Source organism: Phalacrocorax aristotelis, chromosome 6 (assembly GCF_949628215.1).
Source record: "Phalacrocorax aristotelis chromosome 6, bGulAri2.1, whole genome shotgun sequence".
Classification (NCBI taxonomy): Eukaryota; Metazoa; Chordata; class Aves; order Suliformes; family Phalacrocoracidae; genus Phalacrocorax; species Phalacrocorax aristotelis.
In genome coordinates, this window is record NC_134281.1 from 52,280,278 (window position 1) to 52,303,864 (window position 23,587).

Sequence of the window (23,587 nt, forward strand, 5' to 3'; positions counted from 1 at the left end):
AAGTCAAGCTCAGCATTAAATTAGAAAATTTAGTTTGTCTCCTTTATCAGTAGACTTTTAAATCAACCTATTCTACCAAAACCCATAAGTTTAATGAATTTGGTCAGACATACTGTGTAACAGATGTCTAACATACAGCCGTGAGCCTAAATCATAAAAATGATGCTCCACTTTGGCATGGCAAAATATGTTAGAAAGGCTTAGAAAGGTCAGTCACCAGCAACCTGCTTGCTGATAGTTGAGAAACAGCACTGTAAAATGCATGAGCTGCCTTTTGTAGTCTCTTGCAGAGCCACAGATAATTTGCTTTCAATGATTCATCAGTTGGCCCTTTGTTTCACTAATTTGAGTGTCAAGTGCAACCACATAATAAAGAATTACCAAGACCTGATAAGATTCTTCTTGCATTGCTTCGTTTGCCTTAACAACTGGTACTATTGAAACCAAACCCACAAACTGAATAAATAGCAAGCATGCGTGCAATATGACATTCTTCTTTGAAATGATAAAGTATGTTTACTGCGCTATCCGCTGATGTACCATACATTCTTGTTTCTTCCTACTTTCTTAAAAGGCACTAAATGCTGCATGCTGTGCCAACGCTAGAGATGGCATTTGTTTCACTATTAGTCCTCCAATGAATTAGTAAAGATAAAAAATGAATTTCACTGACAATTCCAACCTTGAGAAAGCTGCTATCGTGACCATGGTTGAGTTAGCCTGCTGATCGTTTTCTCCTTAATGTAATCTTTAATGCTGTATAGTGATAGGTTAGATGTGAAGCCATATATTAGAACTATTATTTCCATGAGTAATTTTAAGAGAAATATCTTCATGATTAGGAGATAGATTTTTTTTTAAAAATTCTATGCTGTCAGTTTAATAACTTTGTAAGAAATCAGCCTTAAAATGCCTTGTTTTGAAGGGGCGCATTTATAAACTTGGAATTCCCAGAGCGAGAGATCTAGGTAATTTGAGGTCTGTTAATAAAGTTTTCACAACTGAACTATACACCATTAACACACACACCACCAAACAAAAAAAAAAAAACAAACCAACAAAACCCCAAGAAATTTTTAGGAGGATGCTTATGAAAGGAGAGCGGGAAAGCGTTGTCGTCAGAAACCAAAAAGACGGCACGAAGGGCAAGCCCGTGAGATTTGCTTTAAGAAATGAAGAAAGCTTCTGTCAAGAGGTTCTGAAACCTGTTTTTAGGGCTTGGGAAAGAAAGGGTGTTATCAGCGCCTCACGAGGAGTTGAGGGCGTCGATTTTTTTTTTACTAACGTGAAGGTAAAGTACTTCCTCACCGCCGCCAGCTTCGGCAGACCCAGCTCGCCGTGGGAGAGCCACGGGTTTTCCGCTAGGGAAAAACCCAAATAATGTCATGTGAGGGTCGTGCCCCGGTGCTACAAGCAGAACCGAAGCCCGGAGCGCGGGGGGCAGCCACTGCCGGTGCCCGGTGCCCGCCAGGGGCGCGGTGCCCGGTGCCGCGGCCGCCCCCGGCGCCCGCCGGCGGAGCAGCGCGGCCGAGGGGGAGGCAGAAGTTAACTTCCACCTGCCCTGGAGCCGCCGCTGCGCCGGCGGGAGGAGGCGGAGGCGGAGGCGGAGGCAGGCGGGGCAGCCGAGGACCCGGCTCTGGCAGGCTCGGAGGGTCCGGCCGGGTGTAATTCCCCCCTAATCCCCGCCACGGCGGCGCTTCCCTGGCCGAGCCATGTCTGCGGCTTCCCCGCCATGCCGAGCCTAGCGGGGAGCGGGAGGACTGGCGGCCGGGAGGCGCACAAAATGAAGACCCTGATGGTAAGTGCATTGTTGGCACTGCTCATCCCGGCTCCGGCGGCGGGGAGGAGCGGAGCGGCGCGGAGCGGGGCTGCCCCGGGCACCCTGCACACGCTCCAGCCGTGCCGGGCTGCAGCCCCGCAGCTCCGCGGGATCGCGGGAAGGCGAGCAACACCCCGGCGGCGGCGGCGAAGAACTTTCCGCCTGCTTTCTTTTATTCGTGTTGCTGGCGGTTTGGGGGGTTTTGTGTCTGTGTGCCTTTTAAGGAGCGCATAGAAAGCCGATGTGCTTAAAGGACGAGGCTGGAGGTAGCAGCGCGGGTGGGGAGCGCTACATGCAGTCCCCGACACTCGTTACGGTGCGCGAATGAGGCGCCCGAAGGGGGGCGGCTGCACGGGAATGAGGGGTGCGGGGAGCCGGGCAGGGAGAAGGGGCAAGGAAGCGGGTCTGGCGGGGGAGAGAGAGGGAGGGAGGGAGGGGGGCAGCAAGGCGGGCCGGCCGGCGGGGGAGGAATGAGGAGGTGTTCTCCAATTCTCTCATCGCACTTTTGCCGGGATTCTGGCGGCGTGAAACTTGCGGGGAGCGGGGCGGCGGGAGCGGGGCGCCCCGCAGGGCCCCGCCGCGCTGAGCCGCCTCTCTCTCGCTCTGCCCCCCGCAGCGCCACGGGCTGGCCGTCTGCCTGGCGCTCACCACCATGTGCACCAGCTTGTTGCTCATGTACGGCGGCATCGGCGGCGGCGGGGGCCGCCCGGAGCCCCGGCGGCGGCAGCAGCAGCAGCAGGTGGCGGCGGTGCCCAGCCGCCCGCCGGGACGCGGGCAGCACCGCCCGGCCCTCCCCGTCGGGGCCGGCCTCCTGGAGGGCTACATCAGCGTCCTGGAGCACAAGGTGAGCCTCCGGCCGCGGGGCCGTCCCTCGGGCGCCCCGGGCCGGCCCGACCCCCCGGCGGGCCCCCCCGGAGCTCGGACCCGCAGAGCTCTCCTTCCCGCCCCCCCGGGGCCTCCCCCGGCGGGATGGGCTGCTTGGGTGGCTGGGCCGGCTTCCCTGCCGCCGTGCCGGGCCCTGGGTGCCAGGATTAACGGGACCCGGTGTCCAGCCTGCTGTTAGGCCTTTGGGGTGTGTTAGCTTTCTCTTCCCTTGCCCAGTAGAAGATGGAGGGTCAAGTGTTGTTTCTGATGTTGGATGCCAGAGGTACGCTACAAATGCACGTTTGAGACAATATGAGGAAAGGTTAAAAGAAGGAAGTTTAGTTACTGGAAGGGAAAGTCAATAGGTAGGTGTTTATTCTCAGCTCATTTTGTCTTGGGAAACTGAAGAGAACTGACAGTGTCTCCTGCCCAGATTCCTTTTCATACTCCTCCTGGGAAGCAGAAGTTGTCAACCATAGTCTCCATTCTAGAAATTGGGGGCATCGCTTTAATGGTGAACAAAATTATGTCTGTCCCACCCTTGACACATGATTGTCAGACTGTAATACCCGTTTACCAGAGATAGGCAGACTAAGCTTTGATATCTCATGGGACAGACATAATGACATAAAGTGAGCAAGGTGGCACATCCACGTTCAAGAGAGACTCAAGGTTCAGTGATTTTCTCAGAAGGCAGATTCCTCTACTTCTTGTGCAGTGTTCAGTTTGTTGCATTTTCCTGGAAATTCCAAGGACCCTGTCTGCCAAAACCCCAGATAACGTTTAGTACACACACTTCTTGCAATAAAAATTTGCTGTAAAAAATAAGCAAGGGAAGTGAGAAGTGAGGTTTAACTTTCTCATGTTTTCACATCCAGACTGACATCTTTCTGAAAGATATGTTGTCAAACAAGTTACGGAGCTCAGTTTAGAGGTGCTGTGTGAAGATCAGTGACTTTGATACACAGAGATTTTTATTGTTCCTTCTGGCTTTACTTTCTATGCAAGAGTTATCTGTAGGTCTCTTAACATAGAAAAACAGCTCATGACGGTCCCTTGTAGGCTTTATCTGCTTTCTTACATGGTTCTCCTGGAAATTCTCCAATGTAATGTCTGTATAGAAAAAGCAGGCTTGGCCATGGGGCTCCCTGCTCTGTGAGGTGTTCTCCTTCAATTCTTTTGTTCTTCTTGAACATGACTGCAGTGGTGAGGTGTAGATATATTTGCACATGATGTTTATAAACAGTAATAACTGAAAAGGTATCAACAGGTTTTTAGGGTGTGTATGTGAGCAGCCTTCTGACACTGGTCACCCCTTACATTGATTTCTCTTGACTCCCAAACACCCCTCGTTAATAGAACGCACTTAAAATCACTATTCGGTGTTTATTATTTTCCAGGGTAATTTTAATGTTTCCCTGTGTTTTGGAGAAAACTGATCCTCTGGCTTTTTAATATATTGTAATATGGCCCAGAACCCACAGATACTGCATTTCTGAATTTCATTTCACATAGCTCATGCCTCACAGTTATAACCTTCTGAAGATTTAATAACTTTTCTACATAACTTCTGGGGGTCAAAAAGAAGACGGTGCAGCCCCTGCTGGGTTCCCAGCTTGCTTTGTCTTATTTTAATGCACATGAGATCATGCAGAGAGCTGTGCCACTGTGGTACACAGAGCAGTGACGACACTGTATTACCATAAGGGGATGATGGGGGAGAGAAGGGCTCAGATTTGACTCTTAATAGTGTATTTGTTTTAGTGTTTTAAGGCTCATGTATTTAACATGGGTTTTCAATCTCAAAATACATAGGTTTCCTGCAGAATAAAAAATGGGGAATGCAAAAGATTGCAGGCATTAATGGTTTGGTAAAAGAAGGATGCAGGATCAGGGATGATGAGAATAGGGAGAGAGATTGCAAGAACTGAGAAACGTGAACATTTTCAGAGAACATGTGTTTTGGGTGGGACACTGGAGGCTGCAGAGAAGACAGCTTGAATAGCGAGCAGCATAAAAGTGAGAGAAAATGAAGGAATCAGGGAGGTTTAAGGAATATTAGGAGAGCTGCAAGAAGAGAGCAAGATAAAATTCTGTAGCTGTGAGAAGGACGAGATATTTGAAAAGACAGGGAGGTCTGGAAGGAGCTGAAAAGTACCTGTTGTATGAGGACAACAGGCTTGGAAAGGTAAGGGGGGAATGACTTCAGCAATGCTACATGTTATTTTGATGGCACAGAGGTGACAGTGTGACATGACAATGGATGGTAGATTTTTCACAATACAGCTTCCTTAATTTACCATATAGAATCTTGGAATTAGCTGTCGGCTTGAATGACCGTTATACAAAATTCATCCTTGGGTCATGCATGAATGACAGTTAGCAGTAGACTAAATGTCTTGATCATTCACATCTAGGAGATGAAACATGTTCTTAACTTTAGAAAGACTTTTTTTTCTGGATCCCATAGTTTGCTTCAATAGGAAGACCTAGTTTCATGTTTGTGGTGTTGTACCCATTCTGATGCATTTAATGAGTAGGTATGCACATATATGTGGAAGCTATATGATAAGTACTAGTGTTATTATTAATCCATAATTACAATATGGGTATTGACACGTACAGAAGATGTGTTACGTGGCAGTATAGACATTCAGGGATAAAAGTTAACACGTTTTCCACCTTGTGGAATACCATGTATTATAAAAGCCCATCACTACTAGTAGTACAGCTCATTTAGTAGTGCTGGGTGATCATGTATGGAGACTATTTGCCAGAAAATCAAGGTAGTTAATAAAGTACCAATGATTTTAAAAATATAGCTTGCAATATTGTAATTACCAATTATTTCCCTCCTTTTATTTTATATTCATAAGAATTGTAGTTCCTCATCCATCCTGTCAAGATAAGCAGGCAGTCTCTGTGAGTACAGCTAAAATATATAATACTCTTTACTGGATTGAAGAGTCTTTTTGGAGGAGTGTCTTGTCACTTGGTCAAATTTGTGATATTTTGTTTCTTACTGCTTTTTTTCCCTGAAACAAGGCAGAGATCAGAACCCATGTTTTTAGCTTTAGCAACCTTTTGCAGTTCAGCAGTGCAAACTTTTTGTTGAACTGAACCCTTAAAACAAGAAAATTCAGATTCAGAGGTTGGTTCTTGGCATTTTGCCTCTGCATGTCCCAGACCAACAGCAGTTGGCATTCATTGTTGATGGATGTTTGAAATGAATGAATGATAGCTTTTTTTGCTCCGAAGAGCCAGATGTTTATACCCTAAAACCTCTCACATTTGGAAACATAGTTTGCTGAGAGTTGCTATTGAGAGGTCAAGGATCGAAACAAAGCGGAGAAGTAGCAGCTACCCTTCTACTTTGAGGAACTGTTGCTTCCTGCAGAGGCACATTGGCAGAGTGTAGCACTACTTAGCTCTTGCATCTGTTCTGCAATTAGAAAGGACAAGAGTCCCAGACTGTCAACTAACATCTTTCATGAATTCTTTGAGTGTAATCCTGAAATTAAAGAGGTTTTGTCACTGGCATCGAGGGAAGCAGAATTATGCTCTTCCGTGAGGAGGCATGGGGATAAGACTTTCTGTTGATTTATCATAGTGCTAGCAAGAAATTACAATGCTAATATTTTTAAAGCAATTACTGCATACAAATAAGAGACTGTTAATGAAAGTAGGAAACCTAGCACTATTCCAGAACTTGCAAGAAATAAATATTTAACCATTATATTACTATTCTGCAATGAATGTGAGGACATGTCTCTGGATACTTAAAAAGCTTTTTACCCAGTATGGACCCAACAGTTGGCACTGCGAATAAAATATGAGTTTGTCACGTATGTAATTGAATAATATTTCACACCATCAAGGATTTTGTTTCTTAGAAAATAAAAAAAAAAATATCTTGCAAAGTGTGTGATTTATTAGAACCAAGTTTAAATACCTTAAGAGAGCACTGAGATCAACGTGATAATTTGAGTGATCACAATGATTTCTTAGTTTATGATAATGCAAATTATCATATGGAAAGAAATCTTTGTAATCCCTTTAAATTCATGCAGATCAGAGAACAATGTAGTTAATTATGTGCTTGAGGAATAGTCATTCTGCAAATACTGGTATAGCTCCTTAATCTCTGAGACAGAATAAATTGTTCCGGGGTGAAATTATATTTCAATTATATTTCAAGGATAGTAAACTTTGTGTACTTAAAATAGGGGGGAATCTTGACATGTTTGATATTCTTTGTAATGAGTATTACATAGAGGTCAGAATTCAATTTTTTACATAAATAGTTAAATCATTGATGGTTTTGGGCTGAATAGTTTGGGGGTGGTCACTAAACCAACCTTCATAACTGACTTATGTGGGGATGGGAAGCAATTAAATTATTTCAAGGGTTTTAGTGTCTTTCAAATGAATTTATCACACAGTCATAAGGTATCTTACAACGCAACAGTTTATCTTGCCTGAGGTGGGATCAAGCCCACTGAGTTGAAGTAAAACCATGTACCATGGAAACCATATTCCTATTTGCCTCTGAAATTCTTACCTGCAAAGGAAGAAACACACACTTTATTATGCAATTAAGTATTTGATGGAGCTTTTATTATGTGAGAGATCCACAAGGGGGAGACTTTATTCTAGAATAACCTTGTTGGGGGACGCATCCATCTGTTGGAGATCTAGGCAAGATGTGAGTCCAAAAAGCACCTTGTTCAGTGTTTTGTTGGTTTACTGGTTGGTTTTTTTTATGATTTTGAGGTACTGTGGTTACCTTTTATGCTGATAAGCTGTAGGTTTATTAAAACCCTCATACAGCTGACAGAGAAAAAAACCAGTACCATATAACTGAATATCCACAAACACAGAGGAGAAACAATTGTTTTACCAGATTTACCCAACATTTGAATAATGACTATCTTGTGCTTTATATTTTCTTGCTTTCGAGGAACTGCAGTACTCTGCCTTTTCAGCCTAACAAATCATAATACTGGACTCATTCATTTTGATGACCCCTGTCTGAATTTTTTTAGCAGCTTCTGTGTGTGCTAAATGATAATACCTAGTATGCAATGCATAGCACACAACAATGATGGGAAACCATGGTACGTTTTCCTGTTTTCCAGGTTGCTTGGCACCTCTGCAAATAACCGGTAATCTTAGCTTGGCGCTGTTCCTACTTGGAATATCTTGAAATATTTTTAAATGTTTACATATGGGTATCGGTTAGATGTACAGTTTATGCATTTATTTTATGAAGAAGGCCATATTCTGTAGTTGGACAGATTTTTTACAGAATTCTGACTCCAGTCAGAATTGGGAGAACACAAATGTTAGTTGTCAGGATAATAAAAACAAGTAATATTTTACAGTTGTCACTATTGCCTAATTCGTTCTAAAATAAGGGCTGTTAAAGATGAAATCTAATTAGTAGAGGTAGTGACTCCAGGCAGAGGTCAGGACCTGCTGCTTAAAAGAATTGTCTAAAAGGAAGACAGGTACTATTAAATATTCAGATGTCCCTAGAAATTGAAATGTCTGGTATGCATGTAATATGTAGTGTTATTACATTCATTCATGTAACGTGGTGCATAAAAACCTACCCAACCCCAAACCAGCTGTGTTCTGATCATTTCCTGGTTATTAAAAAGATAAAGGAGAGTAAATTATTGTTGTTATACTGAAAATAGAGAAAGTATTGGAGTTTATACCAGGTGAAAATCTTGCCCCATATAATTTGTGACATTTTGTGATGTAGCTTTGTTCTTACATAGAAACTGAAGCAAAAAGGTTTTTTCAGAGACTGTATCACAAAATCTTGATGACTGATTTCAGTACAAACATAAGTAGTAGGTATATGGTCAGGTCAAGATGGTTAATGCAGAATTGTGTTTTAATTTTCTCACATTTTAAAAAAGTCACATCTCACAGCAATATCTGATACCATGAAACTGGTCATAACCTGTTGTCTTGTTTTTACAACTGACAAATACAAAGTTCTTTATTTCTTTTTTCTTTATAGAAGAAAAATTGCAGTATCATGAAGATGTTTTTATTTATTTTGCACTTCTGATTTTTGATTGATTCTGGATTATAGCCTTTATCCTGGGTTGTGAAAAGTGGAGAATGATTAAATACTTTCCTGTATTTATGATTAAATTCTTTCCTGTTTTATGAATATCCTGTGCATCACATTTTAATAAGTGGGTGCTGTCTGTTTCCCTTGTCTGCTTCCCTATCTTCTTTTGCGAACATAGAAAATTCTTCCAGGCAAAATATTCTTCCAGGCAGGGAGTTAGTGACACTTTGTCTGCTAGTGAGATTTGCCTATCTCGTGTGCAAAACCCCTTTTTTTTTTTTTCTTTGCATTTTCGTCATTAGTTTCAGTGACCACATTTATATTTCTAGTATGTGCTGAAGTATATTATATTTGATAACCATTTAAAGTTACCGTATTATGCACTTTTTGTACACGGTCTTTCACTGTGAGCATTTTAGGCTCTTTTCATCTTCCTGTGAAGACAAAGTGTTCTTTTGAAGGGTTTTAATCCTTAGTGGAAGCAAGTATGAACTAAATGAGATTTTCAATGACAGTAAATGTCATTTTTGTTCACAGCTGATGGATATCTCTCAATAGAGTTCCTTAAGTTCTCCCTTTCTGCTTGTCCTGGGGCATAAGTGGATATTGAGTGTCATCCTAACTATGTGATATCTTCAGAGCAATAGACTGCTGGTAGTTTCCTTTTCCCAGTGACCTTCCTTATTAGTTTAACCTGTATTGCTCAGTAACGCTCCATATGCACATCCTTGATGCTGAGGTGGCATTGATAGGAAGAACTCAGTGTATTAATTGAACTTCTAATTAGGGCAATTATGATCAAATCAGCAGTCGTTTGGTGCTGATATAAGCAGATATGACAGCACAAAAGCTACTTTGAAGGTGAGATGAAGCATCATGGTGTTTCACCTCACTCTGTCCCTAAGCAATCTCCATTAGTCATCACTCTCTTGCTCTAGCAGATAAAGTTTAAAGTGTTAAGACCAGGTTAATTACTGAAGTTTGCTATCAGCTGGAAAAGCAAAATTTTCAGTTCAGAAACTGCTATTAAGTGTTCTCCATAGTCATTCTGAAAATATCCAACCACAGTTAAGAATACCAGTCACATAAGAAGTGAGGGCGCAAGTCAAAGCTGAAACCTGCCTTCAGAGAGTCTGTTTGCAACAGACGTGCAAAATACAAATGGAGAAGTGGAGCTCTGAGGTGTCCCTTGATGGTGTTACATGACAGACAGAGTTGGGTGCCAAGAAGCACATACACATTCCTATAGAGAATATACCACATTTGAACTGAGGTTAGGCAAATCTGTTAATACTCTTAGTGCCTGGCCTGTATTCAGAGAGACATACAATGTAAGAGAAGCACAATGTGTATATTAAGTGCAATAACAAATACCATATTCTTACTGGAACCTTGTAAGAAAACTTCAGAATAAGATTGGGTTATTTTAATACAGAGGGGGCAAAGCATTATATTTAACAGGTTACTAGAGTATTTTTTCACAACGATGGTGAACTAGTGCAAAATGTTCATTGTGAAAGAAAAAGGAGCAGTAGTGGATTTATATGGTATACAGGCAGCATAGATCAGATTTTCTTAATTCAGATTTAATAATAATCTGTACCATTGCAAGTAACATAGAACAAGAGTATATAAATGTGTACTACGTCGTAGAAAGCAATATGTTAAGAATTCATTGCAGCTGTAGAAAAATTTCCATTACAGAATGGATGGCTTAGCAAGAAATAACCCAGAAAAGAGGAGGAAAACGTTTCTCAGTGAACAGTCAATACCTTTGGAATATGCATTTTTGTTTAGCAAATATTATATTTTTAGTATGTTGTCAGCATCCTCAGGTATTGGCATGATGTTAATATTGCACAAACAAAATATTCTGTAAATTTTGTACTGTTGGACAGTATTAAATTAGAATATATCTTGCCCTCAGCTATAGCAGGTCATAAAAGTAGATGTAATAACATTCAGCAGAGCATCAGTCTAAGAGTTATCTCTAAGGAAAAGAAAAATTCAACAGTGCGAGTTCGTGCAAATGTACATCTCTATCAAGCTTTGTGCACAGGAAAGTTAAAAGAATATTGTTATGCTTAAGAAATGGCTCACTGAGAAATGGGCTTCTGGAGACTGCATTCATCGACGAGTACATGCTACTTACCAGTTTGCTTGCATGAGGTTAAAACATTTTCTCCCAGTTTGAGATACCAGATTGTGTTTTGTAGGTAGGGACGTGAATTACATTGAGGCTCATTACCTTCTAAACTTTCTTGCCTGCATTGCATTCTCTGTGGTTGGACATTTTTATTCTGTTTCAATGAAATTCATCCTTGTGACTTGTACGAAACATAAGCATCTGAGGAAGCACATAATTGAAGTAACTGACAGGAAGGTAGCACGTGGTTCTGGGCTAATAAAGTGTGATGCAGAGATCCCAAAACTAGCAGAGGCTGGGGCAGTACGTCTACGTAGTGTAGTTTGAGACAGGCTTGTTAGCTTGAATTTTAAAGCAGAGTAGTCACACTGTATCACACAAGTAAATCCTGACCTTTGGCAGGTGTATTTCTTCTGGAGCTGGGCTGGCTCTGCACTGCGCTTTCTTTGGCATTCGGGGTCAGAATAGGCTGAAGCTACACAGGGTGCCTAGGAAGTGGCGGTGCAGACACGCCCAAAACGTTCCTGGAGGATTCTCAAGTGCAGCACCAGGGACTGAAACTGCATTTGAAATACTACCTGTTCTTAACTTTAGCCATCCAAACTATGTACACCTTGTATTTGCAGAGATTGAACATCTGGCCACAGCAAAGCGTTTTACAAAACATTATGATTTCCAGGACTTTCCATAGTCCTTCCGAGAAAGCTTTTTGGCCAAATGCGTGGAAGCAGTGCTCCCCCAGCCTTATCCTCAGTCTTCAGGTAGAGCGCGGAGGCTCAGAGGGAGGATGTGCTGTTGTACAACCTGTGCCATCCCTTCCGTGTTCCGCTGTAGCTCAAGTATGGCATCTTTGGGTCTGTCCTTCAGACACATTGCTAATTTTCATCCTTGGAGATTAAAATAATGACAAATGTGCTCCTACATTTTGTTGCTGTCCATTTTAGTCCTAATGCTTCTGTAAAAGGGTTGGTTTTACACATCTCAGCGTATTGGTTGACTCTAAAATAGGAACATCAAACCTCAAGATACAGCCAGTGGTCTGACTGCAGCTACCAGAGTGATGGAGAGTTAATACTGCCTGTCTTTCCTCAGCTCATCTGCTTGTGCCGGCACAACTGTAGGTGAACTCTTTTTTAAAAACAAACATAACAAAACCCGGGTTTTTTTAGATAATTTGTTTCTTAACACTTATATTACATAAAATGATCATTATTATTGATGACTGTCCAAAATACATTTCACAAATTAAAGACCTGTGGCAAAGTCACCACTATTTCCATTTGTTCATCTACTTACGTATTCTCTGTGTAACACTGCTCCATATTTCTTGCTGTTTTTAATAGTGATTCATGAGCGTTACGAAGACTGAGACAATTTGTTAAAATACTGCTCACGTTATCCATGAGAACTACCTTGGACATGAATGGGACTATACATAATAACCAGCACTTCAGTAAGGGTTTCCCCTCTTGCCGAGTGCCAGCTGACATGATGTCTAAGCATATGTCTGTATGGGATTTTGCCAGCAGAGGAGAGCATGCTCTGCCCTGCTTTTGAGCTGGTTGGTGATGTACAGGCTCTGCTCTGGCAGCTGAGTAGCTGCAGTTAGCATGTTGCTAAGCCAGAACTAATAAGCTTGACCAAGAGGCAAGGTTTATTATCTTGGGCTTAGCAGCATATTTAGTGTGGTTATGTAGCTTACACCATAATGCTTCTCTGTGTCGTACAATCTTGACTCATAAGCAGAGCTTGCTTGTGGTTGGTTGTATGGAGCATGGTCAGTATTTGCTTGCATCTCCCTGCAAAACTTGCTAGTCCGTATCCTAATGGTTTCTTAACCTTGCTGCAGAGGAGTATTTTTAGTCTTCTGCCACACCACCAAGAATTTCCTACCTCATATGATTGGAGAATGTGACCACAACCAACAGGTTTATTGTACAGTTGCACACTTCTCAGTGTGCAGTCCGAAGTCTTACATACCTCACGGTACTCTTGTTACTTAAATTCAGGTAATCGAATTGCCACGTTTAGTACACTTAACAAAAAAGACTATTTTTCAGCATTTATGTTTTGTACAGCAGCCTAATATGATTGATGATGTTGTGGATCAGGTTTTCGAAGTTTGAAGTGAGACCCTAAATCAAGTTCACAGAGCATGATTTAGTCATCTAAGTCACCATTTATGACAAAATCTGCTGTTTTCACGGGGCACACACTTATCAAAGAAAAAATTTTAATTGCTTTGCTTTAAAAAAGCATGTTTGAGGATGAAGCTAAGAGTTTTATGGCTTGTAACATGCCTATTTCTATATACATAGCTTACTTTATATGTAATGCTATTGTTTTCCTTTGTGTTTTCTGGTATTCTTAAATATATATTTCTTTGGAAATGTTGACTGCCGTATCTTAATTTCAGTTAATGAAGAATTTTTGCTGATAGAATATTTAGTAGTATCTTCACTACCTAATGTAAGACTGCTGAGCCTTAACGTTACTCTTTCCATATGTAATAATCATATTACTAGATTTTTTATTTATCTTTTATTTTTTATGAATAGCCAAAAGCTCTGTTTTTTAACAAGTAGAATCAAAACTAGAGCTAAATTCCTCACTTTTGCTGTATCTGCTTTATCTCTTGGTAACAGCGCAAAGAAGCAATGAACCTAGTTATAGATATGCTGAATATTCTTTCTCAGGAGTAGTGTTCATGTATCCCTGAGGGTTTAAGGGCATAAATGAAGTCCTTTGTGCAGCTGGTAGATGTGGAGGAGGGATATCAGGGCCAGGAGGGTATCTCTGGTATTAATGTGTCTGATTTCTTCCAGCACAGTGATCCCTTTTGATCTGCAGCAATTTGTGCAATACAGAACAGCTTTCAGGGTATCTTTAATTATGCTTGTGGACATTTTGGCCTGGAAAGTGAAATGAGGCTTTAGAATCACCTTTCACTCCCAGCTGTGCTGATTTGAAACTTCGAACAGCTTGTTACCCACTTGTAAGTGTAGGGATCATGTTTCTGCTCTCATGAAAGACACCGAATGTGCAGCATCCTGGGCTTCAGTAGAAGGTACCGCTGGCTCTCAGTCTTCCCATCAGAGCTCTCACTGCTGTCAAGATGGAATAGCAACGTATCCTATACATACATATACATATAAGCTGTAATAGCACGTATCTTCAGATCAAATTTAGATTTGAGACAATTCACAGGACCTGAAAACTTGTCTTCGAGGTTCGATTTTGGTACAGCATACAGTGAAACTGCTGCGTTAGGAGCACCTTAGAAATAGAGTTTATACTAAAACCAGACAGAGCCACTATGCTTACCTCTGCTCTCAGACACGTATAAAATAAATTGATTGATGATAAGAAGCATCAGCTTTAATAAAGTTCCTCAGAAATTATTTTTTATAATTGTGCTGCTTCCTAGGGATATTTTTCAGCATGTTATGAAGATGACATATTCTATTTGTAGTGCATAATGTGAAAAAAATCATTTTAACATGACAATTAGCGTCCTAACATTTGAACTTCCAGGTATGATGGCTAATTTTCATGGTCTATAGCAAATAAAAGATGATGGTGATTAATTCCACTTGAAGCTGCAAGAGGTGATCTCAGCCATGTCATGCTAAGTCCAAGGACCAGCAGTTAAGTTCTCAAGACTTTTTAAATTGAGTGCAGTGCTCACAGGAAGTGCATGAAAACCTTGTGACTGAGATCAGAGGTAAAAACAACTGTAACAGAGCAGTGTGTAAGCTAGTTTAGCTGAAATTGTAGTCCCATTGCCTCTTGATTGTGGATGATGAGGTTGCATCTGCTTGTCTTTTTTTTTGTTGGAATTGCTTTTGTGCGTACTAGTGTGTGCAAAGCACTGAGACTTTGAAATTCAAAATAGAGGTAATCTTTTTAAAAAAGTAAGTTTTCTAGTTCCTTTTTGTTTCCCTTGGAAAACAAATAGGTCTGTCAATTTTTTTTTGTTTCATATCCCATACTTTACATCAGCAAAACTACTGAAAATTACATTACCCTGTGTTTATTAAAGTTGTGCTCCTACGCAGTAATACACATAAGACATCTCATACAGCCTTAAGGATTAAGCTAAGCTCCTTTGTCAAGCATGTTGGTATGGCAGGACTGTTAATCTTTAACTGTCAGAGTCTGGTTAGATCCTTCTTTAGACTGAGGCCATGTCTGAGTGCAAAGAAATTAAAATGAATCAACTGTCCTAGTATTTACACCTTCATATTTTTGCACAGAGCAATCAATAAAAAGAGAAGCTGTGTTAGACATACATATGTCTATAAGAAGATTGCATTTCAAGCTCTTATTTAGCAGCATCATAATTTGCTTTATGTTTATGCTTGTGAAATACGAAGACAAGGTTGACAGAAAGTGTTCAAAATATGAAATTTATGAAAATAAGATGTGCAGTGGGTGGCAGCTCATTGAAAGGAGGACAGGGGAAATTTTGTGAACCTACATTTCCTGATTAAAATTCCATAGAGTTGTCTCCAGTATGTTCATGTTTTATTACATCAGTAATTACTCTTACATTTTTCCTTTCAAATTACAACATTAAGTCACAAAAGAAGAAATGTGCTATAGTTGCAGCATATTTAGACAAGGCAAGACAAAACTGTATGAAAAGAATGGTGAAGCTGGGAGGCAAAGTTAAATTAATTGTGAGAGATTAAAGCTAATATTTTAGCCCCAACTAGGTATAAAATTAGTAGTAAGGAGCTACAGTATTGTGCTATAGGTACCAAAGGTTTATATTTTTATATTCTTTAATTAATGTTGTCCTAGCTAAAACCTGTGAAGAGGAATTTTTTAATAATTGTCTGATAATAGCCAGCTACTGCAATTTGTGCTGTTATTCATTCAAAGTGGTAACATAATGAACACACTCCAATGAAGTGACACAGGTCATATATTGAGGCAATAGGTAAAATATACTACAGAGAAACTACCGAGTGTGGTAGACGCCTAAATTGTACCTTTCTAATCAGCCCGGAATTTTTGAAATCATGGAAAAAGAAACCCTCAACAAGTAACAATTTTCTTTGGCGTTTTCCTTCAAATATAGTTTTAAGTGTCTGTTTTTATATTTCATGCACATATAACCTTCCCATTTTCTGAAACGAGGTTCTTTCCCTCAACTCATTAAATAATAATACTTTGTACTTACATATCACCTTGCTTCTGAGGATCTCCAGGTGCTGTAGAAGCATTAAATGGAGACTCCTGCCATAAAGTACAGGAGTATTAATTCCTTATGACATAGGGGGATAGTGAAACAAAAAAGTTCAAACCGTAGTTTTGACCTTGAAAGTCCAGTGAGGAATTTCAGGTAGGAATTTGAAAAGTGCTTAAGTGTTGAAAACTGAGGGGACTTAACCTTGGGATAGGTGTACAAGCAACCACTTGAGATACCTGACTTTCATGAATGGCTTGGAAGTGAAATTTCAGACCTTGTTCTATATAACACTGAAGTTATGTACAGTGGGTTGGGGGAGTTACGCACCTGAAATGGATTCGAGATACCTGATCTGCTGTATAGAGCTGCCCAATGGAAAAATACCCAAGTGCACTTTGAGTGCTCGGGCAGGGTTATGGTGGAGGATGGTTTAGCCAAGATAAAAGATAACAATAGAGAACTCAATTTGTGGACTTGAGCTGGGGATCTTACATGGAAATGCTGTGTAAAGCATTTCAGTTCCTGCTCCAGAAGCTGTTAAGCACATATTTTGAGAAGCACATAAATTGGAGATTACAGCTTTACCTTGTGACTTTCCAAAGAGCCTTCTAATCTGTTTCACTGAACTGTGTAACACCCCCAACTTCATCATATGTGGCAATGCTAGATGTCCTGTGAGGCTGCCAGATTTAGCCCCTGTCAGTTTGTAGTCAGACACACAGAAAGAGCAGTCCTTAAGTGCAGATTTAGATGGTGGCTGAACAAGGCTTTTGAAGGCCACACTTCTGGTTTTGACTTTCAGGTTCTGTCAAAGTGTCATCGACTACGTCTGAGAGAGAAATCTCATTCTAAATTAGTACACAGGCACTTAAATAAATGACCTGATTTTCAGAGCATGTTGAGCCACATGCATTTTGCAACGACTCTGGTGTCTTTGGGTAGGTTAACTCTTTAAGCATGGTATTTGATGTGCACAGCAGGGCTGCACAGTATTTTGGGCTGTAATAAACTTTAATGGGGCGTGCAAATACAGGCATTGAACAACATTAAATAAGCACCCTTGAGTCCTCAGGGAAACAGTGTATCCATCATACTAGCACCAACTACTTATACGAAGTTCATTAATTTATTATGCCTTACATATTTGGTATATATTTTATAATGTATTGCATTATTTTGTGCATTTGGTATCTATTATATGACATACTAAAATGTATTCTGTTTAAAAATCAAAAACGTTAATTTCAGTGATGGGGAGAAGAGTTATGGTAGCACACCTCAGATTTCTCTTTGCAAATTCAAGAAATCCCATCATATTTTAGTGTGAAGAAAAATAAAATCCTTGCCTGACTGCAGAAGAATACCAACAGATAGGATGATTTAAAACATATTTGAATATAAATGTGCTTTTATAAAGTACCTGACTGATAGTTTTTGAGTATGATGTCTATCACATTCCTGTGAAGCAAGAACAGTTTAGGAAGAGCAGGAAAAATCTTGCCATGTACCCAGAAAGACCATCTTCAAAACCAAAGGTAGAAGTAGTCTTTAGACTGCCAGCTTGGTCCTTAACCTCTCTATGAATGTTGATCCAGAGTTTCCTTGGACATTGAATTGTGGCAAGATCACTTGTGGTGTGACTATTTGATCTAGTAGATGAAAATGGTAGGTCTGAAATTCTGTAGGCTGTAAGGGCATCCACAGCATGCTTAGTGTTTAGATAGCCCTCAGTTTTCTTTGCCTAAAATTTGCAAAGTCTAAAGAGCAAGTACAAAAATTATAAATACAAGAATACACATACAAAAATTTTCAATTATTTTCTGTATAGCAGTAGTGAGATACGAGCAACTGGGTACAGAAATATAGGATTTATGGAGTACCATCTTTTAAAAAAAAAAAAGGCCTTTTTTCAGGCTTAACATTACGCAGCTGAAGTCTAAACAACCTCAGTTTTCTTTGCTTTCTATGGATTAGGTGTAAATATGTTTCTCTTCCCTTTCAAAGGGTAAAAATAAAGATAAGACAATTCTGTTCTCATTTAAATTAGGAAGGTTGGAGAAGAGAACTGCAAGTAGTGAATCCTGTTATCATGGATAATAAAACTGCAATAAAAGCGGGACTGCACAGCTTTCAGAGTGAAGGTGTACAAACCAGACCAGTCTGATTAGACACTGAAATACACATATTCCTGCCACAATGTTGTAGCTTAAGCTAGATACATGACTGACAAATGGTGAACCCTGACAAATAATCCATCAAGTGATGTTGAGACTCTGTCAGGGAAGGCAGCCTCAAACAACTTTTTTTGTCTTTATTATAATCCATCACCTCTTGTGCATCTCCTAATGGTCTTATATTGGCAGACATCCTTGTAACTAACTTTCTTTGTATTTCTTAGGAGAAGCATAGCATTGCGTGGCTAAGGCAGTTCCCACATGCTGCTTTGCAGAGCTAGCAAGAGGCGCACAAGGTCAGAAAATGCTACGAATGAAATATCATTATTCAGAGAGCCCAATCTTGCTTCTGCTAAAACTCTATGGAGTTCTCCCCTGGAAATCAGCAGAAGCAGGATTAGTACCCAGGTCTGCAGACCAATCAATTGTTATTAGCAGAGGCTGCCAGTGCTGCGGGTGCAGGCCTGCGAGGCGTTAAGCATCAGCTGCTGATCACCTAATACAGCGCCTCTCTTATGTTGGCACATAGACTATTTCCTGGTTCTGCTTTGAAGTGTTGAAGTCTATAGATCAATAAAATTTGAAGACAGAAGGGCAAGTAGCATGCAGGGTCAGGCCCTCTCTGTCAGATTCATACAGATTAGGGACAAAAGTGGGAGGCTGCAGTCTAGGGCTAATAATTGTTAGGTCCCAAGTCCTTCCTACACTGAATGTTTCTAAAAATCATTGTATATGGGTCTCCTTGTTAAAGGAGCACAAGAATTTAGAACACTGCAGAAGGTATTAGAGCCATAGTGTTAAAACAGAATTGGGATTGGGGAAATAATTATATTATTTTTAAACCTTTTTTAGGATTCTCTGCATTAAAGGATGACAGCAATTGAAAGTGATATTTGTTTTTCTATCAACAGGTCTAGGTTTTAATAAAGTACAAACTTTGGCAATGCTTATTGTCACATTCTATTTTGATAGGGTCTGTGCAGTGACCATTTGTAAGGAATTCCTATTTGAGGGTTGATATTTCAGTGGTCATCCTCAGATCTGAAATCTGAACAGTTTTATGAGCGGTACCAGGATTATACTACTGAGGGACACTGAATCTCTGTCTTTTCATTCTTGGAACTAGCACTGAGCTCAAGTCCCAGCGGTGCCCTGAAAGGCCAGAACTTCTTTTCATAAACCACTGACCTTTCTTCTTGATTATCTTTGTGAACTGGTGCTGTCTTTCAGTTAATAGAACTTTGTAATCGGGGAGCTAAGAGGGATAAAATAGAAGTGACAGTTTTTGCTGCTGGTTAGATGTTAATGTGACTCCTGAATGCCTTTTAAATATGTTATTCTGAATCTGAAGAAATGGAGAAGAGCACTTGTATGTGTTAAGAAGGCTAGGAAAACAAACAAACAAACCAACCATTTGTCTGATGAGATTGAAGGATGCGTCACTCAACTTGAAACTGGAGATACAGGTACAGAAACCCTTTATGAATGCAAAAATGCAATGCCTTATAATATTTAGTATGCATTTTTAGAGAGATTTACTACTATTTTAAGTATAAACCCTGTTTGTAAATGTTACTACACTGCAGCTGACTTCTGGTTTAGTCCTGTGGTTGAGACCGAGAGAAATTCAAACAGCAAAATATTTCTGGAACTGGATTGTATCACACTTGCCCCTGGTGAGAGTTAGAGCAGTTCCATGCTGTCTCTAAATTTATTCTCTCATTTTGGTATTATCTTTTATTATGATAAGCAGAATGGAATCATAGAATCATTAAGGTTGGAAAAGACCTCTAGGATCATGAAGTCCAACCATCAACCCTACACCACCGTGCCTCCTAAACCATGTCCCAAAGTGCCACGTCTACACATCTTAAAAATCTCCAGGGATGGTGACCTCACCACCTCTCTGGGCAGCCTGTTCCAATGCCTGACCACTCTTTCTATAAAGAAATTTTTCCTCATATCCAATCTAAACCTCCCCTGATGCAGCTTGCAGCCATTTTATTCTCGCTAGTGACCTGGGAGAAGAGACCGACACCCACCTCACCCTCCTTTCAGGTAGCTGTAGAGAGCGATAAGGTCTCCCCTCAGCCTCCTCTTCTCCAGACTAAACAACCCCAGTTCCCTCAACCTCTCCTCATAAGACTTGTTTTCCAGACCCTTCACCAGCTTCGTTGCCCTCCTCTGAACAGGCTCCAGCACCTTGATGTCCTCCTTGTACTGGAGGACCTAAAACGGAACACAGTATTCAAGGTGTGGCCTCACCAGTGCTGAGTACAGGGGCTCAATCACTGCCCTGCTCCTGTTGGCCACACTATTCCTGATACAAGCCAGGATGCTGTTGGCCATCTTGGCCACCTGAGCACACTGTTGGCTCATGTTCAGCTGGCTGTCAACCAACACCCCAAGGTCCTTCTCCGCTGGGCAGCTCTCCAGCCACTCTTCCTGAAGCCTGGTGTGTTGCATGGGGTTGTTGTGACCCAAGTGCAGGACCCGGCACTTGGCCTTGTTAAACCTCATGCAATTGGCCTCGGCCCATTGATCCAGCCTGTCCAGATCCCTCTGCAGACCCTTCCTACCTTCGAGCAGATCGACACTCCCAGCCAAATTGGCGTTGTCTGCAAACTTATTGAGGGTGCACTAGATCTCTTCATCCAGATCATTGATAAAGATATTAAAAAAGACCGGCCCCAACACTGAGCCCTGGGGAACACTGCTCGTGACCGGCCGCCAACTGGGTTTAGCTCCATTCACCACAACTCTCTGGGCTCGGCCATCCAGCCAGTTTTTTACCCAGCAAAGAGTACTTGAGCTGCCTGCTTATGGCTTGGACGGGTGTACTCTTTGCTGGGTAAAAAACTGGCTGGATGACCGAGGCCAGAGAGTTGGTTCGGTTCTGTACTGTTTGCTGCAGCCTATACTAATGGCTGAGGGAAAGGTTGGTGTGAAGCTGTTCTTGGACACTTCACAATGTCTGCCCACCTGAACTCTCCTATATAATATTTTTAAACGGGCTCAATGTAAAATAGAACTGGGCTAGTCTTAGTTTGAAATCTTTGGATATTAAACCCCCAACATTTCAAGATGAACCTGTCTGTGTCTGGATGTGCCCCAGGTTTCAGAGAGGGTACCCCCTCCCAAGAAAATTGAGGTCCCACAACCTGAGATGTTACAGGCTTTCCCATAAGGCATATGGTTGATAACTTCGTAGAAGGCTTTAGCAGTATATTTTAGGTGAGGTCTGAAACAGTGGTGGTGAAAACTCCATGTCTCCTGACCTTTGCTGTAGCTCGCACTTTTAAACACTCAACTCATTCTTACAGAGGCTGTTGAGAAACAGTGAAGATACAGAACAAATGCTATCAGCAGCCTCATCTGACCACAAATCCAAGAACCTCAAAGAATGCATTTTCCTGTGTTAAGCAAATTGTTCAAACATTACTTTAAATGCTCACCACAGACATATTCTTTTAGGAGTAATGTTTTCTACAGGGCGCACCTCCCATGAAATGGTGCTTATCTAATGCTTTGTATTGAAAGCAGCATTTAAAGAAGGCAAATCATAATTTGGCTTTAGCGTGTGATGTTTGGCAGTTCATCTGCTTTCTTAATACGGAAGTGAAAATAGTATGATAGTATGTGAGAAATTGTTTATTCAAGGCCGTATAAGAAGTAGACTGCTACGAACACACCTTGCTGTTGTTCCTGGCAGTGGACTAATTGGCTCCGAGGGCAATGCGAACAGGACACAGTTACAGAATAAGGTGTTTATTTATGTTAACGTTATTCCTTTAAGCCATCTTGAAGAGCAGGCTCTGAGGTGCCAGGTGCTTTCAAACACAGGACAAGGAGACAGTCCCATTCTATTGATTGCTCTTTTAACATGATATACCTAGCCCTTGCATAGCTCTTCCTTAAGTGCTTTGAGCCCTTAGGGTAAAGAATGGATCAGTGTTATGACTCTCATTTTAAAGATGAAAGATGAAATTCAAAGTGATAATTTCACTATGAAGTCGGCAGCCTATGGGTTTGAAGTTATCCACAGGGTTGCTTCTCAGACTGAAAGGCAGCCTGCATTGTTTGCTTGGGGATTCTCTATTCTTGGCCAGTGGCTGACCAGGAGCATCCTGACAGATGATTGAGAGGTGCAGCCTGGCTGGCTAGAATAAGGCTTACTCAGTTAACACCTGTACCCACACTTGCTGGACCTGCTGCATGTCTGCTGTGGTGGTTTGATGAAAGGCAGCAAATTCTTATTTGTTTAAGGGGCTGACTTGCAGCCATGAAATAGGATAGTGAGTAAAATTAGAAATTTTCACTTTTGTGTTAAGCATTTGTCCTACAGAGTTGCATAGCTCAAGTGTTAGGTGCTGAATCCAGGTGAAACGTTCTCATCCTTGGAATACTCTACAGAGAACATCACAACCAAGTGTCTGTATTTTGCATGCAATTGTCATGTGCTTTTTTTGAGGAATGATTCAATGGTGTTAATTTTTATTTTACCCTGTGTAGTATATCTAACTGCAAAAGTAGCAGGCGTTCTTTGTTGCCTTTGCTGTTTAATCCAGTGGTGTATGTGAAATCACCAGTTTTGAAGATTTGAGGGAGGGGACACCAGATTCAATATTTTCGCATTGATAAAGCTTTTGGGAAGATTCTTAGAGCTCATGAAATGGCTCGGTTGTGCCAGTTCAGATTTGCATTTCAGAATGTTTCATCACCTTATTTGCAGTAAAAGTGAGGATATGGAGGGGATATGTAATGCTGGGATATTGGACGGGGTACAGAAGGGATATGTAATTCACCTGTAGTGAATTTGTGATACATGGTGGACTTGGTTTAAAAAAAGAAAAGGGCTGTGCTTTGAAGCCCAGTGATGGCAATATAGTTCAGCTTTTAGTTATATCTTAGCTGTGTTTACCTCAAATTATTTTGAGATGCCAGTGCTGAAGTGGAACATAGTGAAACATTTGTTCTGAAGTCAGAGAAGCTAGCTCCTTGGTCTTCTTTTGGTAAAGGTTAAATCCTGTATTGGAAGAACAGTAGTCTCAAAAATGCCAGTTGTACTTTATATGTTATCTCAGTGTGACATTTTAAAAAAAAAGTTCTTTTTCCTGTGTGTTATTTCCTCATCTCAGCGCAGTCTTCTGTTGCTGTGCATTCAAATTAAATATACCATTAAGGTATATAATACTGAAAGCCTCTGCTCTGAAGTCCAGTGAGACACATTTTCCCTTTCACTAGTAGATAGTGATAATATTAAGTCTCTAATCTCATTAGTTCAAAAGAACCACCC

The 23,587-nt window shown here is 41.0% G+C and overlaps 1 protein-coding gene across 3 annotated transcripts in view; it reads left to right on the forward strand.

Annotated features, from left to right (window-relative positions):
• The first annotated feature begins 1,288 nt into the window (after positions 1–1,288).
• Positions 1,289–23,587, forward strand: part of ST6GALNAC5 (ST6 N-acetylgalactosaminide alpha-2,6-sialyltransferase 5) — a 79,216-nt gene continuing 56,917 nt past the window's right edge. The window contains exons 1-2 of one of the 3 annotated variants that reach the window (XM_075097893.1): positions 1,289–1,798; positions 2,436–2,663. In XM_075097893.1, the coding sequence (XP_074953994.1) occupies positions 1,733–1,798; positions 2,436–2,663 (294 nt within the window). In that variant the 5' untranslated portion in view covers positions 1,289–1,732. Of the gene's footprint in view, positions 1,799–1,954; positions 2,086–2,435; positions 2,664–23,587 lie in introns of those variants that run through there. The other 2 variants (XM_075097891.1, XM_075097892.1) reach the window with 2 other exon arrangements.